We start from the raw sequence: 18987 nt of genomic DNA, 5'->3' as shown, positions 1-18987 counted from the left end.
AAGAAATTGGACTGCAAACCAGAATTTTGCTTCTGCCAGAAGTTATTGACGATGGAGCTCAGGATCCCCTTCATGCCCTGTAAATTCTAAAGACAAACACAGCTACAGAGTTTTGAGCTGGGGGGAGCGGACTTGCAGTACTACTGCACAGTGAATAACAGCCAAAATATCTTTAACATCACTATATAACATCTCTGTGTGGCCATGTGTCTATATTGCAATTGTAACCACATAGAAGAAAGTGAAAACAAGGGTATAGGCAAAATACAGACTTCCTTTATTAGAGTCTGAAAAAATGGAAATATTCTAACTTTCAGATATTAGAGGATGTGGTACTGAAAATGTAATGGTTTTTAACCTTTGCAGCATCTTCTGTAAAAGTTAATTGATTGTGTTGTCTGATTTGCTTCTTCCTCATTTATGCTGATTTGCTTCTTCATTTGCTTCTTCCTCATTTATGCTGATCTAATCTAAAGCTCAGCACTTTGAATTTGTTGCCTGCTGATTTATGCAGTTGCGATATGATTTATGCTTTCTGCCTGGTGTAGCCTGAGCGCAGGTGATTTGACATTTTGGGCTGCTGGGGATTTGGTGTTGATGTTCACCCATTACTTTTATATTGGCCAGAATCTACACCTCAGACTAATCAATGACTCTGATTGGCCTGAGGTGTAGATTAGTGCAAAATGGGTCCATAGTCATTTTTTAATGCAGCAATTAAAAACTGGGATTTTATTGTCTGGTTGTCAGCTGCCTGGTGAAGATCTTGGGGAGAGTTTCCGCTCAGTTACATTGGTTTTTTCGGCGTAACTTGCCTGAAATAAACATAACCGGCGCAAAAGATTGCGGAACTTTAAGCGCAAATTATGTTCAGCCCAAATTGAGTTTCCACGATCTTTTGTGCTAGTTTAAAAAACATGACGCCACAAAACTGGCCCCCCCAAGATGAATTAATCACCATTGGGAGTTTCCACTAATTGCGCTTGTTTGCAGGTTTTCGAGGGATGCTCCCAAAATTAAGCTGGTTCTTTTGGGTGCAAGGACACTACAGGAAACTTTGTGCTATCCGGCACCCACGGGACCGAGCTGCTGCCGTTCCCTCAAAACTGCCGTACACTCCAGAGTTAATGTTGAAAGATACGGAGATTCTTGATACGGAGATTCTTATCTCCGTATCTGACAACAAACACTGTTGCTTAGCAACAGCTTCTAAACACTCGGGTGTGGCTGTAAGCCTCTGTAGCTAAAGCTGTTGCTATAGCTACAGAGCTTGACTGTTCAAATAAAGCAAAGAAAACAAAAAGAATAAAAAACGGCTCCTGATCTTTGCCGGTGGCTCCAGATTGCCGGATAGTTCACCTCCTGATAGCACAAAGTTTCCTGTACTAGGCATGTTTTAAAAACTTTTGAATTTAATTTTTTTTTTAATTTACGAAAAACTGAAGACTGTCACAGAATCACAGAAACCCCACAGTGCAGATAGAGGCCATTTCGGCCCATCGAGCCTGCACCGACACATATCCCACCCGATCCCTGTAACCCCTACACCAACACATATCCCACCCTATCCCCGTAACCCCACGTATTTAATCCCCCTAACACTAAGGGTCAATTTATCATAGCCAATCAACCTAACCCGCACATCTTTGGACTGTGGGAGGAAACCGGAGCACCCGGAGGAAACCCACGCAAACACGGGGAGAATGTGCAAACTCCACACAGACAGTCACCCGATGCCGGATTCGAACCCGGGTCTCTGGCGCTGTGAGGCAACAGTGCTAGCCACCGTGCTGCCCCAATATAACTTTACCCCAATATAACTTTTTAAAGTCATTTTCAGCCTTTTAAAATCGGGTTACTCACAGGTGGAGGATTGACACTGATTAAAAATGCTTATTTTTTGTGATAAACCCATTTTCAGTTGTATTAATCAAACTGTACCAAGTTACCACTTAGTATATCAAGAAATATATCTTGAAGCAAAATTTTTTTTTTAAATTGCGTATTAAAATGCTGTCCGATTGCACTGGTTCATGGCAGATTTTACGTTCGATGATACGCAAATGGGTTTTAGCGGAAACTCTAGAAAAAGACTTCTCAAAATGAGGGAAACCTTGGGCGCAATTTGCACCCGGACCACCAATTGCGTCCAAAGCGAAAACTCTTGGCCCTTGGACTTTGCTGATTCATTGCCCAATGAATAAGTAACCAATCAAGTCAACAGGAGTGGCATTTTCAGAAGATTTGTTCTTGTCCAATGCTTATCTTAGAGGGAGTCAAAAGTATCATCCAAAGCTTTGAAGTGGAAAAGCCCTTGCTTTATCATGGCCTTTTTATGGTCACTGTGCAGCATTATGCTTAAAGTAGTATATATAGTAGATATGCCTGCATGAGCTATCAGTGTCACATTAAATATTTAAAACCAGTGTCTTTCATTGCTATTAAAATTTATATGTTTTCCCCCATAGATATTTATTGACCGAGATCCTACAGCATTTGCACCAATTCTAAATTTTCTTCGAACAAAGGAGTTAGATTTAAGGTAAGGAAAAGCTTTTGTTTCCACAGTTATAACAGTCAACATCAATCCAACTAATCCCAACAGAAATACACTGTACTTTATTTTTCCCTCCTTCAAAAATTCATTTCTTAAAATGACTTTGTCAGACCCCTGAGCACATTGAAAATGTTTGTTTACATGGGGAAAGATTTACATTCTTTCTTTCAACAATATGAGTATAAAGACCACGTTTATGATTTCAATACAAATAGAGATCACAGGACGTCCCCCCCCCCGTGTTCTTTGCACTGGGTCCTACAGAACATCTAATAAAACAAATCTAGAATATTAATTTCATAAAGCAAATTGAGCTTATATAAGTTTCAGGATTTATATGGAGTACAGACTTCAGACTGCCTTGTGAGTGTAAATCTCTTTCTTGCCATTGAATCAGACTGTTGACTTCTGGCCTAAACCAAGATCCAGAATCCTGAGTATAGCAGTTTTATTCTCTCTTCCTTCCAAAGAAATGAATCTGAATTGTTTTAAGCTCAGTCACGCCTTCGCCGTGGGAGTCCTATGAGCTGACTTGTAGGATCAGATGTAAACTAATTAGTTGTCATGTATGCAGTAGAATGAACTGAATTAGTGTTTATTGTTTCAATGCACAAAATCTACATTTTACCTCTCTTTAATATGAGAAGTATGTTCTGTGATTACATTTTTTTTGAGGGATTGGCTAGAGCTAACTCCTTTAAATATTTTTGAATATTAAGGGAATCAAGGGATATGGGGATAGTGTAAGAAAGTGGAGATGAGGTAGATCATCAGCCATGATATTGAATGGCGGAGCAGGCTTGAAGGGCCAGATGGCCTACTCCTGCGCCTATTTCTTATGTTCTTAATGTAAGCATATGATTGAATACATAATACATTTGTCAGCTAAATTCCTGTGGTTTTGTGCTTTGGTAGTTTGGAGCATGATTGTGCCGTGCTACGCTAGAGTCCTCTATCTTTTTAGGTTACCTATCAGTGACTGTCCAGGCCATGGGTCCGTTGCTCAAGTGCAATGCTGTGACTGTCAAACAGATACAGGTAGACTACCCTTTATCCGGACTTCCGAAAACCGAAACCCTCTAAAAACCGAAGGTTTTTTCGTTCAGCGTAAGTTGTGCGTACGACTTCCGCTGAACGAAAAAACCTTCGGTTTTTAGAGGGTTCCGGTTGCGGAAGTTCGGATAAAGGGTAAGTCGTGCGCACGACCCCCCGCCAGCCCCGACAACCGCCGACCCCCCCCGCGGACCCCGCCAGCCCCGACAACCACGGACCCCGACAACCGCCGACCCCCCCGCCAGCCCCGACAACCGCCGGCCCCGACCCCCGCCGACCCCGACTGACTTACGCTGAGCGTCAGCGTAAGTCGTGCACACGACCCCCCCGCCGACCCACCTTCCGAAATCCGAAATTCTCCTTTATCCGAAACTCGGCTGGTCCCGAGGTTTTCGGATAAAGGATAGTCTACCTGTATTATGAGATCTAGATATCCGTGGTATATAATTATATTTAAGAATGTTTGTTTATAAAGCTCAAGCCAGCATGAACAGTAAGGAAACAATCGTACACTTACAAACAAGACACACGAGCTATGAAAGGATTCTAGAGGCACTGCACAGATAACCAGTACACCTATGTGGGTGATCCCTCAAAGGTCCAAGAAAGCCCCATGAATGGAATTATAATCTGGCTGCAAGTCAACCGGAGCACGTGCATGTGCCACCTCCCTCTAATTTTCTCGATTCCACTGGGTCCTAATCGCCACCATGCTTCTGACCTTCCCAACTCTTCTGGGTCTGTGTCAGTTGTGATGTTTAGTTTCCATTAAGGTCACTGCTCGGGTACTCCCTGTGGCCAAATTACCTAAATAAGGTCCTTAGGTCATTCAGTTTAACGGCTGTTTGGTAGAGGGAATCTTACTAGATATTTGTAAACTTCAAGCACTGGGTTAGGAAAAAAAACAAAAGGAAATTAGTGCCTTTTTTAAATACCTTTGGCACATTCAAGTGTATGTTTGACTGTCACATATGTTGTGAAACTTTTATGGGAGCCTCTGTCTTTTCATGGATATAGTTGCAAATTTACTAATCTCTGCTCCCAGGTTAGGAACAGCAGGAGTAAAACAGAGAGCAACGTTCCCCATACTTCTTTAAAAATGTGCCGTAACACATACTGTTCTGGACTAATGTAACATTTCCTTTTTCCACAATGATCATTCGTATTTCTGCCTGAGAGATATGGTTAATAAGCCAAGGTGACAAACTCATTTCACTTAGAAACCTTATTATAACTCAACAATATTTAACGAGCTGGTGGCTGTTATTTGCTCTATTATCTTAAAGAATACATTCATATTTTATTATCTCCAGTTTAAAATATTGAGAGATTGGTGGATAAATGTAATCTGTTTTTACTTTATTCCAGTGCAGAGGCTGCATAGACATAAACCCTAACCTCAGTAATCCATACATCCTTCAATAAGTCCCACAAGCGATATTGCTCACTGTTTATCAGTTATAAAATTCGGTTCAGTGGCGTCAGTCACTCCCTTATAGGAGTGATCCCTGCTAAGTTCAAATGAGTAGAGTTTTTATAGGAGCAATGAGTGTGAACACTCCCTGGACTGTCACAGTATCTTTCATTGTCCCCAGACTGCAGGTTCAGATATCTCATCTGAAATCTAAACTTACTAGCTCTGCTGTACTGTGAATTTAACCCCCTGAGAACTAACTTTAGTTCAGTTTTAGCATTTTTAACACCTATTGCACCAAGCGACAGTCTGAAATTCCGAAACGGACGGACTGACTACTACATATTGCAATGCTTATTATTTAGCAAGTGGGATTGTAATATTTACTGTATAATAATTTAGAAATAATGGCCCAGAATTTACGGTGGGTAATAACCCCTTTGAAACTGACCGAAACTTCAGGATGTAGCACATGCACATTCTAATGCTGAAATCCTGAAGTTGTGGTCAGTATTTCACTGCTCCGACACTGGCTGTGTTGCGGCCCCCCCCCGCACAGCCGGCATTCAGTGTAATCTGTTAAATTGAAGAAAACTTGGCTCTTCCGCGGTAATATTGCTGTTAACTGACTCTTTTGGATTAGGTGTAACTGGGGTTTTAACAGCGTATAGATTGCTAAACAAAAGTTATGGCCCTGAAAAACTAATTTTAATTTTGTGGAGTGTCAAATTTATCCATTTTAATAAAAAAAATTAAATTTTTAGGAAACTTAAAAAAAAAAAAAAAAAAAAAATTTTTTTTGAACATTTGTTCATCTTTATTTCAGGTTTACCTTTTCCCCATGTGAGAGCCCCAATCTTTTGTTTTGCTCGCTAACATTTTTAAAAGGTTGGAATAAAAGGAACTTACTCACTTTCTGGTTCTCAGTCTTAGAGAATTCTGTGTTGTGATTGGCTGTTCTGCTTGTATATCTTGTTGCTGTCACAGCAACTCGCATTAGGGATTCCCCATTAACGTATGCTGATTTCATTTGCACATCGGAAAACCCGAAGTTCTCACCACAGAGATGGCGAGATCTTTGTGGGAAGCTTACTTCGGGGACAGCGGTAAACACCTTTGCTTCGCCGCTGACCACAAATTATGGGCCAACCTTTGTGATGAATTGTGTGAATACTGAATGTATTATAGCTAATTATTTTTTGTAATAAATAATCAATGTTGCAGCTCTATCTAAATAATTAATGGATGCTGGCATGGGAAAGCAATGAATTAGTGTTGGCATTTGAGTTGCAATTATGCATAACTTTTGAATTTTTTTACTTTTTCTGATAGCATCATTTTATGCATTAACATATGTATCAAATATCAAAATCCATAATCCTATTAATCGCATTAATTTTGATTGCTGCTTCTACTACTTAGAAGTGTAGCTTCTGAATGTACTGAAATATCCTGTAACTACTAGGACATTGTGAAGTCGCACAGCATTTGATCAAAGGGCCAGTGCTCTCCAATAGAAATTGATGACAAACCATAGGTGTGGCTACAGTGACACCGTTGTAGCCACATGAATTAAATTTGATAAAAAACACCTTGCATACACTCACACGATACAGCTAAATGTACTTCACGGGTGTACATTTAACTAACAAACATCTATCAACATTCACTATCTACTGAAGTAAAGCACTCAATGATTAAAAAAAACACTTGAGCACTGTGCTTTTCGTCTTACCATTTTACCAACAAAAACACAAAAAGTTTAAATGTACACATGCATACACGTGCGAATAAATATTGAAATCACATGCCCAATGACCGTGTCTATTACTCATTTTTACTTACTAATCAGAAATGCAATTAGCTACATCTGGATTCCTAATTAGCTACATGTGCCTTGTGGCTAACATATTGGACAGCACTGGTATAAACTAAACATTGCAGTTTGTACATGGTCAAGTGGAAACGATGGGCTTGATGGGTTAGAATGGCCTCTTCTAATTTTGTATTTTATGTCACTAGCAAAGGAAAGGGTTACTCTTGAATAAGTGCTATAAAAGGATAATATACTAATCCCTTTTGTACTCTGGGCAGATAGTTTTTATTTGGTAGCCCCCTTGGTTAACATCACTGAACAATGTTTAACAGAAGTGGAGGATATGAAGAAGCAGCTACAAATGAGCTTATTTAAAAAAATAAAAAAATTTTTTTTTACCCATCCAGAAACAAGTACTCATGGTTCATGCTACTTATCCCTAGAGTTAAAGTCACATTTAATGTTGTGATTTCACAATATCTTGTGGGTCCATTAACAGTATTCCTCAAAGTACAGGAAACTTTGTGTTATCTGGAGGCTAAGTGTCCGGCAAGCTCGAGCCACTGGCAAAAATCAGGAGCCGTTTTGTTAGGTTTTTTTTCTTCTCATGGCTTTTTTTTTTCCAACAGTCAGGCTCTGGAAAGTCTCTCTGAAGCTGTTGCTAAGCTACGGAGACGCTTCCAAGGTACGGGCCGACTGTTTAGAAGCTGTTGCTAAGCAACAGTGTTTGTTGTCAGATACAGAGATGAAAAGCTCCGTATGCTTCAACATTAACGCTGGTGTGTCCGGCAGTTTTGAGGGAACAGCAACAGCTCGGTCCCGTCGGTGCCGGATAGCACAAAGTTTCTTGTAAGTAGCTTGATTGTTTGGTAGGTTAGACACTGGCCTTTCACTTCTAAGGCTTGGGTTAAAATCCAGGCCAAACTAATGGGGTGAAAGTCCCTCCATCTGCTTGACTATATAAGAGCACTATGTAGCACAATCAGTGAGAGCAGAAGGATGGCTTCTGTGGGAAATGGAAAATGTATCAATTAGAGGGTGTCCTTCTGATAAGACTAAGAAAAATTGTTGAGTGTAGTAAAGTGAGCTTCATTGTGCAACTAAACCACACTATGGGATTGGTCGCTGACCTAATTACCTGCAATGAGAAAGTATTCCAAGCCTCAGCAACTGTTCCCTTGATCAGCACAGAATTCACCAAAAAAAATTAAGACTCAATGTTGCTTTTAAGATATATTCTAGTGGAAAGTTAGCTAATGTTGTCATAAATTAATCTTTTATTGCATTGTTCACATTCCAGCATATTAATCAGGATGTAATTGTGCTGCAGGATTGAAATATAAGTTAAATATAGTATTGTACATTCTTTAAACCTCTGAAGGGGGAATGGGGCTAAATAAGTACAGGAAACCTTCTGGTATCCGGCACTGACGGGACCGAGCTGGTGCCGTACCATCAAAACTGCCGTAGAAACCAGCGCTAATGTTAAAACATACGGAGCTTTTGAGCTCCGTGTGAATCAACAAACCCTGTAGCAACGGCTTCAAAACGGTCGGCCACAGCTTAAAAGCGTCTCTGTAGCTAAGCAACAGCTTCAGCTAGACCTTGCAGAGCCTGACTGGGAAAAAAAAAAGCAACGAGAAGTAAAAAAAACTTATAGGAAACGGCTCCTGAATTTTGCCGGTAGATAGAGCTTTCCGGACATTTCTGGTTAAACGAAAGTTTCCTGTAGCTATATGGGGACAGCTTCATTTGGAGGAAAAAAACTGCAATCTTTTAAATATGCACTTTAGTTATTTGGAATATTTGCGGTAATTTCAGTGAAATTCTTAGCTATGCTCACAGTGCTTTAACCAGTATACATTTCACTGAAGCTCTGTGAACTTAAATTACAAAAAAGGTTAATTCTCAACTATTCTTAAACATATTCTATGGATTTCTTACTAACGAGTACATCATCTAGGCTGCCTCAGTGCAGTACTGAGGAAGTGCCTTTCCGATGAGTCATTAAACCAAGGTGCTGTTTTCCTGTTCGTGGTTCAGATGGAGACATAAAAGATCCCATGATTCTATTCAGAGAAAAGTCAAGTTCTCCCAGTGTCCTGGCCCACATTCCTCCCTCAAACATGCCACCAAAAAAAATTAACTAGCCACTCCTCTCATTTGCTGTTGGTGAGATTTTACTTTGTGCACATTGGATGCCATGTTTGCTTTCATAGTGACTAAAAAGTGCATGAAATGCTTTGGGAAGTCCTGAAGACACGATAAGGCACTATATAATTTCAAGTTATCTTTGATTTTGACTGTTAAATGGTTTATTAAGAGACGTTGATTAAAAACAATAGCTGATGCACTTTCCTTATCCTGCAGGGGGGTAAACATCAATGTTCTGAGACATGAAGCTGAATTTTACGGGATTACTCCTCTAGGTAGGATTTATCATTATTCTGTTATTGCAGTGTATGAATGAGACCTTTCTGGCAGGGTATAGTGTTAATTTTTAAATGAAATGAAATAGTGTATAGATGATGAGCTGTGATTATTACACTCTAACTGCTGTTCACAGTAAAGAGGAACTTTATTATAGGGATAAGTCCCCATTAATATATATTTCATTTGTTTAATGCCTTTTACAGGGCTGCACCTGCATTCACCCCTTTCAGTCTGGTGATATTACATGGGCCCTTGGAGTGTGTCAGCTCCTTAACATTGTAGTCCATGGGATTGGTCAATTCACCGACCAATTATATATTTTTTTGTGAATCCATCTCCATTGCTATTTTATATGCGCTGGTCCACTGAAATGGAGGAGCTCCAGTATGTAAAATGCCTGGTGGCGTAAAACAAACAGTACAACAATACAACTTGGCTCGTCGAACAGGCCCCTGTCTCGTATTAAGACGCCTAAAATCACACTGTTGCTATACAGAGTATAACATGGACTTGTCCCACAAACCCCAGAACATACTCTCTATAATACACACACAACCTCCCCACTAAGCCCCTCTGGATTGGTTGGGACACACAACACCCCCTCACACAGTACCAGTGGTCTTAAGGATGCGTGGGTTTGGACAGTGCTCACCCCGATTGTCCGTTTTCTTGCTCGCTGCTTCCCTGTGTAGAACGTGTCTCCTGGTTCCGTATCGCCGATGCAATATCCAAGTGCCAGTTTCGAGGTTCTGTCCTACAGTTGACGAGCAAGGCGAGGCTCTTGTCGCTCGTGGTGGTTTCTTCTCTCCAGCTCTGACGGAGTGCTCGGTTCTTGCTAGCAAGCGAGAGAGAGAGAGAATGGCCAAAGCTGCCTTCTCTGTATACCCTAAAAGTTCATCAAGGTCTGTGTATTGCAGTGATGTCTTTTAAATCACCCTTCTTTGTCTGGTTCCCGCCTTTTCGAGTCTGGGCCTTCCCCCAACTCTTGTATTCCAATACACACCCAGTAATCCAAACCACAGGACATGTACAGGGCAGGGGGGTGGAAGACAATTCCTTATCTTGTCTCCCCCTCCCTGTGGTACATATTTGATGTGATTTAGTCTTACTGCTGATGTGTTTTGCTCAAGGTTAAAGTGTTTTTCATTGAGGCCAGGAAGCCCATTGTTCCAGCGAAACTGGCATTGTTAAAACACGAAGGGGTCAATTTTCCTGGAGCCGTCAGGCGGGGTTTCAGGCGTGTTGGGGGGGGGGGGGGGGCGGAAATCCCGAATTTGGGGGTCCCGACACCATCCCGCCCAAAACCCCGCCCCACGCAAGTTTCGGGGGCGGTGGGTACCCGCCCCGCACTGGGACCCGCCGAAACCAGGCGGGAAGGGATTAGTGCCAATTAACTGCCTGTTAACAGGTAGTTAACAGGCAGTTTTTAGCCTAATCCCTATTTTGAGGGGTTTCGTGTGGGATTCCCGACGGCTCCAAACCACGCCAGGTTAGAGCAGGCGGGCTGTCGGGTTGAAGGAGTTGGAGGGGTCGCGATGTCAGTGCTCAGGTGAGTGATGGGTGCATGAGTGCAAAGGTAAGTGTGTTTGGTGCGCCTAAAATGTGTAAAGAACTTTTACTTACCTGTACTTACCTTAACAGCCTTTCTTCCTGTAGCCGTCAGGAGCCCATCACTCAGCTGGCACTTAAAGCTGAATGGCTGCGATCTGTGAAAAGTGACAGCCTTCAGCTTTGAGTGCCGGTGAGAGTTCTAACTGAGTCTGTGTAGAAGGACTCATGTTAGAACTCAGACTGTCAGTGTTTCACAGCTTCAAACAGCTGTGAAACACTGATATTTCATCTGTCAAGAACTCTTGACAGATGAAATTGCAGTCTGTGACGTCACCTGTTGCCGGGTGGCCCTTAATTGGCCTGCTGAGCCCGCTGGGCGGGCTCAACAAGGTCAATCAAGGGAAAATCACGCGGATTGGCCGGACGTCGAAGTAGGCGGGTCTAAAACCCGAAAGTTGTAGTCCCGCCTTCTTCCCGACAGCTTCAGGAAAATCAACCCCGAAGTCTCATGGTCCAAAGTTAAATCATCGATTCACCGTTTAATCACCTCTCGAGACGCTCATTGTCCAAAGTAAATGTCTTTTCCATAGTTAAATTGAAACTCACAGGTGTGTCTGTGCTTCACCACATGTACAAAATCATGAGGGGCATAGATAGGGTAGATAGAAAGGAACTTTTCCCCTTAGTAGAGGGGTCAATAACAAGGGGGCATAGTTTCAAGGTAAGGGGCAGTAGGTTTAGAGGGGATTTGAGGAAAAACTTTCACCCAGAGGGTGGTTGGAATCTGGAACTCACTGCCTGAAAGGGTGGTAGAGGCAGGAACCCTCAACATTCAAGAAGCATTTAGATGAGCACTTGAAACGCCATAGCATACAAGGCTACGGACCAAGTGCTGGAAAATGGGATTAGAATAGACAGGGCTTGATGGCCGGTGCGGACACGATGGGCCGAAGGGCCTCTTTCTGTGCTGTATAACTCTATGTAATTTTCTTTTAAACAGATAAAGCATGCTTTCTAAATGTCATTAACCTTTCTACCAACACTCGGTGGTTATCCATGGAATTGTGTCCATCCATAAAACTTCTATTGAAGAGAATAATCCTACTCTTTGTTCAAGCTTTGACCCTATTCGTGTTGGGCTTTTTGGTTTTGAGATGATAAAAATAAGGGCTCTGGACTCTACTTTAAACACAGATTTAATTTTTGCTTAAATGAAATTTAAATAGGATTTTTTTTTCCCTTGGTTTTTTTTGATGTGAGATTGAGAGGCATCGTTTGTATTTGATTTGGGCCATCTACGTCATTACTGGCCAATGCAGTTTCTTGTGTTAAATGAAAGAGAATCTCGGAGGTTTGTTAAATGCTAGAAGTGTGCAAAATGAGCTTTTACTTAGAAATGGTTGATGCCTGAAAAGGTAAATGATATATGGAACCATTTTCTTTATAATTTTTGATCTACTTAGTTCGCCGCCTATTGCTGTGTGAAGAACTTGAGCGATCGTCGTGTGGCAGTGTTCTCTTCCATGGCTATCTGCCACCTCCAGGTACATCTATTTTTATTTTAAGTTGGAACTGAGTTTTTCCGTGTATGCGACCATGGCTTGGCTAATACTATTCCCTTCATACCAGGCACACGAACATATGAATTAGGAGCAGGAGTACGCCACTCGGCAACTCGAGCCTGCTCCGCCATTCAATAAGATCATGGCTGATCTGATTACAGGAAACTTTGGTTTATCCGGAGGTTGTATGTCCGGAAACCTCGATCTACCGGCAGAAATCAGGAGCCATTTTGTTCGTTTTTTTTTCTTCTCGTGGCTTTTTTTTTCAACAGTCAGGCTCTGCAAAGTCTCTCTGAAGCTGTTGCTAAGCTACAGAGACGCTTCTAAGGTACGGCTGACTGTTTAGAAGCTGTTGCTAAGCAACAGTGTTTGTTACCAGATACGGAGCTGCAAATCTCCGTATGGTTCAGCATTAACGCTGGTATGTCCGGCAGCTTTGATAGATCGGCAACAGCTCGGTCCCGTCGGTGCCGGATATAACAAAGTTTCCTGTACTCCACATTCCTAAATCCCCCGATAACCTTTCACCTCCTTGCTTATCAAGAATCTATCTACCTCTGCCTTAAAAATATTCAGACACTCTGCTTCTACCGCCCTCTGAGGAAGAGAGTTCCAAAGACACTCAACCCTCTGTGAGAAAAAAATTCTCCTCATCTCTGTCTTAAATGGGCAACCCCTTATTTTTAAACCCCTAGTTCTGGATTTACCCACAAGAGGAAACATCCTCTCCACATCCACCTTGTCAAGACCCCTCAGGATCTTATGTGTTTCAATCAAGTCACCTCTTACTCTTCTAAACTCCAGCGGATACAAGCCTAGCCTGTCCAACCTTACCTCCATAAGACAACCTGCCCATTCCAGGTATTAGTCTAGTAAACCTTCTCTGAACTGCTTCCAACGCATTTACATCCTTCCTTAAATAAGAAATATTGCTCTGCATTAGCAAAAAGGGATATGTTTTGTCGCTCAGGATGTAGTATCCATGTCATAAATCCTTTTAAATCTCTTCTCCTAACATACACTCTGCCACTGCTACTGAGAAGCAATTCATACACCAATCAGACTAAAAACCCAAGATAGCACCTGAAGTGTGCTTCAAACTCTGACATTGGGTGTTTAGCATTTGACAACTAAAGCTTCATTGTGTAGAATTAAAAAGCCACAAAACTAGATTTAGGACTGAATTTAGGTCTGGCAGCACCTCAATTTTAAAATTTTCATCCTTGTTTTCAAATCCCTCTATGGCCTCGCCCCTCCCTATCTCTATAACTTCCTCCAGCCCTACCAGACATCGAGATCTCTGCGCTTCTCCAATTCTGGCATCTTGCGCATCCCCAATTTTAATTGCTCCACCATTGGCGGCAGTGCCTTCAGCTGCTTAGGCCCTAAGCCCTGGAATTCCCTCCCTAAACCCCTCTACCTCTCTTTCCGCCTTTAAGACACACAACCTACCTCTTTGACCAAGCTTTTGGTCATCCGCCCTGATAGCTCCTTCTGTGGCTCAGTGTCAAATTTTGATTAATGTCGATCTTCTGAAGCGCCTTGGGAAGTTTTGCTATGTTAAAGGCACTATATAAATGCAAGTACAGGAAACTTTCTGGTATCCGGCACGAACGGGACCGACGTGGTGCCGGTTCAGCAACAATTCCGGATAACCGAATGCTATACGGAGCTCAGAGCTCCGTATAAAGCAACAAACCCTGTTGCTTAGCAACAGCTTCAGAACAACGTCCACAAGTTGCAAGCGTCTCTGTAGCTTAGCAACAGCTGCAGCCAAACCCTTGCCTTCCTCCATTTGTTGCTGTGCAAGTAATAAAAGTTATAAAACTTACCTGAAACCGACTCCTGAATTTTGCCGGTTAACCGACATTTCCGGTTATTTAGGGGCCGGTTAATCGAAAGTTTCCTATAGTTGTTGAAATAAAAATATATTTCCCGCAATGGTCAGTAGGGACAAGGTCGGGGTTAGAATTCGATTAAATCGAGGTATGATATGAATAATCTGAATTCAGACTTGATTTGAACTTTAGGTTATCTAGTTTAAATTCATTCAAAGTGGGCAAATTCCAAATGAGCTTGAATTTACCCAGTTCAAATTTAGAAGTGACAGGTGCTTCGCGCTAATGGTCAGTTTGTGTCAAACTAAGGAACACTGCTGGGTTACAAAACTCAGACAATTTCCATCACCAGTAGCATTGCCCCTGGTTATATCATTAGTAAGATTTCAGGACTTTTGATAGAGCCCCTATCAGCTACCGTTTTATCTTTGGTGATTACAATGCAATGTTTTGATTCAATACTCAGAAGTTAAGAATTGAGGTTCCTATTTTTAAAATATATATATACATATTAAAAAATGCTGTTTGGCTCCGAACATTCAATTTCAAATTTACATTGAAAAATTCTTCGTCAGCCTCTTCATGGTAAAATCCATTACAGTATAAAAGTTTCAACATTTACAAGCAATACTTGTTATACCCGTAGGTGGCGATGTTATAGAGGATTTCAATGTTAATATCATGCAACATTAGCTGCTAAAACAATGACTGGTATACTGTATACTGAGTGTTGCTAGTTAAAGCAAGAAACTGGTCAAATTTGCATACAATTACTGGCTCTGACCATTGAATGTCACTGTGGAGCAGTTTTTGAAAATTTATTATTTTAACCAGCAACTATGCTGCTGTAGAGAAACGAAGGAGATAAGTAGAAACATCTACAGATATATTGAATTAAAAAAAAACTTGCCCACTTACAGCCTTCCTGTACCCCATCTTCCCCACAATGCTGACTGCCTTTCGTCCCAGCATATTTCCTGTTCCCGTTGGACCTGCTAGTTCACCCCCCGCCTCCTTAATCTGCTGTCTCCAATAGGTCCTGTTGCTGCTGACACCAATAATCAGCCTAGCCACTCCTCTTTTCCCCCACCCCAATCCAGTATCCTCATTTACAGTCGTTCCAAACCGACTGGCTCTTGGTGCTGCCTAATTTTGCCTCCTCAAATGGCATTCTTGATGTTTCTCTATCCTGCTGCACCTCTGTACAGCATCACACTGATTGCAGCTTCCAACTTCCTGGCTTTTCCCCTATCCCCTTGTTAGCTGCTTGTTTCCTGCCCTCGGCCTTTGCTGGCTTCATCTTCCCGCATCCTCCCCCTCCATGGTTTCATTTCTCTCCCCTCACGATGGTTGTAATTTCCATCTCTTTCCAACCCCCGCCCTCCAAGCTGGCTAAACTTTCCAACTCATCACTCATCTTATCACCCACTCCAGCTCCCTTAAGCCTCAACCTATTGCACTCCTGCTGCCTCCTCCCCTCTGTTGCCTGCTTTTCCAAACACAGACTCCTCTTCTTCCCCTCCCCATGCAGTTTTTTTGCCCACTGTTTTTCCTGTTCTCTTCTCTCACCCCTTCTCGCTTGTTCTCCCTCCCTCCCCCATCTGCTCCCCTCTTCCATCAGTTACAGCTAGACAAGTTTTACATGGGCAGTTTCCATTATAATTGTGGGCCGTAAGTGCTAGCAGCCATACGATTTTTAATATGCTATCGATATATTGGAAAGCTATATTGTATTTAAGTAAATGTAGAAGAAATATGATTGCACTACCAAAGTTTTGATACTGTAATCCTCTGTTGTGTGCTGTGCACATGCTTTCCAAGTTACTGCCCAGTAAGCATTACATGCAATCTGCTTGTGAAAAAGCAGGGCTACATTTTTAAAAAATTGTTCTTGATGGGCCCAACAATTTAGTTACATTAATGGTTTTAAAATACTTCCATCAACCAATCAGCGAATATTTGGTCAGATGTAACACTGAGGCTGATTTTATTTTAGGCGCATCATAGTTGGGATGTGCTGAGTTGCATTAAGCCCTTGAATAGTGATGTTTGAAATTTTTCCTCCGGCTAATTATCTCCCCTTTCCACCTTCTCAAGGCACTGACTCCTTTCTAGAGTATGATTCCTTGTGTGCAAGTCACCTTGATACTTGGTTCAAGTGGCCATTTTTCATGTATGAGCCTTCCTTGACACTGGATGTTGGCGGGGCATTGTTCACGGGGAGCAGCAGAGCTGACCCCAAACCTGTCTTCACCTGATCACCCACACGCACAACTTCAGGGATGATTGGATAGTGATCAGGAGCCAGAGCTGTGGGTGATGCTTCACTCCCTAATTCTGAGATACTGAGGCCAGTTGTATCCATACTGTCAGCCTGGCTGAGATCAGCTAATTCTGCACAGACCAGAATTCAACCTGGGACCACCTTGGCCTTTATTGTTATTACCAGGTAACCTAAATAAAGGGCCATGGTCCTTAGTGCAGGACACCACTAAGGTTGAAAAGAGAAAAGGAGGGAAGAAAAATTAAGAAGTAGTAACACCAAGCTTGAGTTTTAAAATATTGTAGGAAGATGGAGAGACTGAGGAAAGTAATGCATTCACAATTTCAAGGTCCCAAGAAATAGTCGGAAACTGTTAATTAAATCTAGATTTCCATGCAGGGTGAAGTTTGTGTGTAGGATACCATATTTCTGGCTTGGGAGGAACAAGAGAGAAAGGTTCTGAGGAGCACTGACTATTGCAATATTGGTGAAATAGAGAAAGAGCAGTAAGGATACGATGGGGGGAGAGAGAGTTTGGAGACGAGAGGTGAGGTGACATATTGCCCATCAGGCAACTTATCTCCTTTCTAGGGGCGTAGGAGAGATGTAATTGCTTTGTATAATACTGACTATGGTACGCAAGAGTTGAATCTAACACAAACTAAAATCCATTTCAACCTACAGTCCAAATTGGAGACAATGATGACAAGAAAGCACCTTGACTGCAGGACTCTATAACTAGCTGTATAAGAGCTCGGGTAATCTATTAAAATGCTACAAAGTTCAGGTTTTTCACGCAAGATTTGGTATCTCCAGTATAGAAAAAAGTAGGAAATAGGAATACTTATCAGTAGTTTAGGTGACCTCAAGTAGCACAGTTTATTAGAACACAGAGAGTGCCAGGTGATTGCAGAGTGGCATTGATTGTGACCAAAACTATTCTTTAGTGGAGAGGCTGTAAAAAAATAAATAAATAAATAAAATAAAAAACTGGATCAATTTGAATATGGAGGGCCTAAGTACTATCTTCTAGGTATTAGGAGAGTGTTCGCATGTTTCACCTTTTTAAATAGTTAAAGATTGATGTGTTTAACACTGCTAGCTATTCCCAGTAGAAAAGGAAGTATTGGAGGGCCCGGACCCTCACAGGAGAGTAAACATGGACAGAGCACAGCAGAAGGAGCAGTTCGTCCAAACACGGCTCCTTCCGTGTCGGCTGGAGTCATCTCTACTGAAGGGTCTGCCAGATTGGGTAAGAAGAGATATGTTTTCCTTTTCTTCTAAAACACACATGCAAATACTTATCCCTTAATTAGCCATTCCAATCCTTATAGTTGCACCACTCCACCATCTGCTTTTAATAACATTTATAATATGTCTTCAATCAAATGTTTCCTTTCTTTCAATTGGGCCTTGAGATTATTTTGAGCAGAAGCTACTTTCATTGTTCTGGTAAAATGATAGTTATTATCTGAAAATATCTTGCATTGTTAACCATCTGTTTCTTTAATAATGTCTAAAAGAACAGAGAAAGCGCACCGCGTAATTTTACTTTGTAGACATGGAGGGTAATTTTCTGAGCACATGCTGGTGATAGAGCACCTGCTGCCCCTGGATATCCATGGGCATTACGTCCATGATTTTGTGATATGCATTGCTGGTGGATGAGGTTCACTGCTGCCAACGTGCGCTCTGAAAATTACCCCATGGTGCCAAATAATAGATAGCTATCGATTCAATACATTATCACTGGATTGATTATCGTAGATGGATTTGGAATGCAATGGAGTCTTGACCAAATAAGTAGACCATACTATTAAAAGATTTGAATAACATGCACTCATCAGCCTTATCTCTCCAGAGTTACCAGATTACAAATCTGACCTGTCGATCTACCAGTGTTGCACAGGAGCATCAAAGCCTTTTCATGTTTGGATTTTTTTTTGTACTTAACAGTTTTTGAAATTACCTCTCCCCATGAGAGAAGCTGGAAAATGTCCAGGTGATTTTCATTCTCTGGGTGAACTTAACATTCTATTGGTAGCAATCTCCGGTTTTAAGGGGGTTCTTTTGAATGAAACCAAGAGGTAAAATTTTAACACTGCTGAAGTTGCAACAGCTGAGATATGTGAGAGAGGTCTGGATTGGAATCTGAATATTATATGCTGTTCTTCATGGTACTGTATATAACTCTGGTTCTGATTCACTGGGCGATTCACTCCGAATTGAATAATAGACATGGAGCACACATGGCACTTTGATTATGGAGGCCAGTTCTGTTCCACTGGCAACTATCCATTTGCTCCTTATGGGTTAAATGGTTGAAAATTGTTGCTCAGGTTTTCACTATAAATTGCTACAATTTTCAGTCATTGATATCATTATAAGCAGGTTTTACCATATTGGCATTGAAGTGATGCATATGTTTTAATGAAAAGGAATGTATATACACAGTTTGAAGTTAAGCTTTGATATTTTTTATTTCTTTTGCAATTTTCTT

General features: G+C 41.5%; 1 protein-coding gene across 2 annotated transcripts in view; it reads left to right on the top strand.

Moving 5' to 3' along the window:
* kctd3 (potassium channel tetramerization domain containing 3) overlaps positions 1-18987 on the top strand; it is a 91228-nt gene that overhangs the window by 28920 nt on the left and 43321 nt on the right. For both annotated transcript variants that reach the window (XM_085981160.1, XM_085981163.1), the window contains exons 4-7: positions 2469-2542; positions 9211-9269; positions 12288-12368; positions 17590-17739. In XM_085981160.1, the coding sequence (XP_085837286.1) occupies positions 2469-2542; positions 9211-9269; positions 12288-12368; positions 17590-17739 (364 nt within the window). The remainder of the gene's footprint in view (positions 1-2468; positions 2543-9210; positions 9270-12287; positions 12369-17589; positions 17740-18987) is intronic.

The sequence above is a fragment of the Somniosus microcephalus genome, chromosome 3, assembly GCF_052327205.1.
Source record: "Somniosus microcephalus isolate GS21.2 chromosome 3, FLI_Smic_1.0, whole genome shotgun sequence".
NCBI classification, from domain to species: Eukaryota; Metazoa; Chordata; class Chondrichthyes; order Squaliformes; family Somniosidae; genus Somniosus; species Somniosus microcephalus.
Note: the sequence above shows the minus strand (reverse complement) of the source record. Positions and strands in the feature narration are given on the sequence as shown.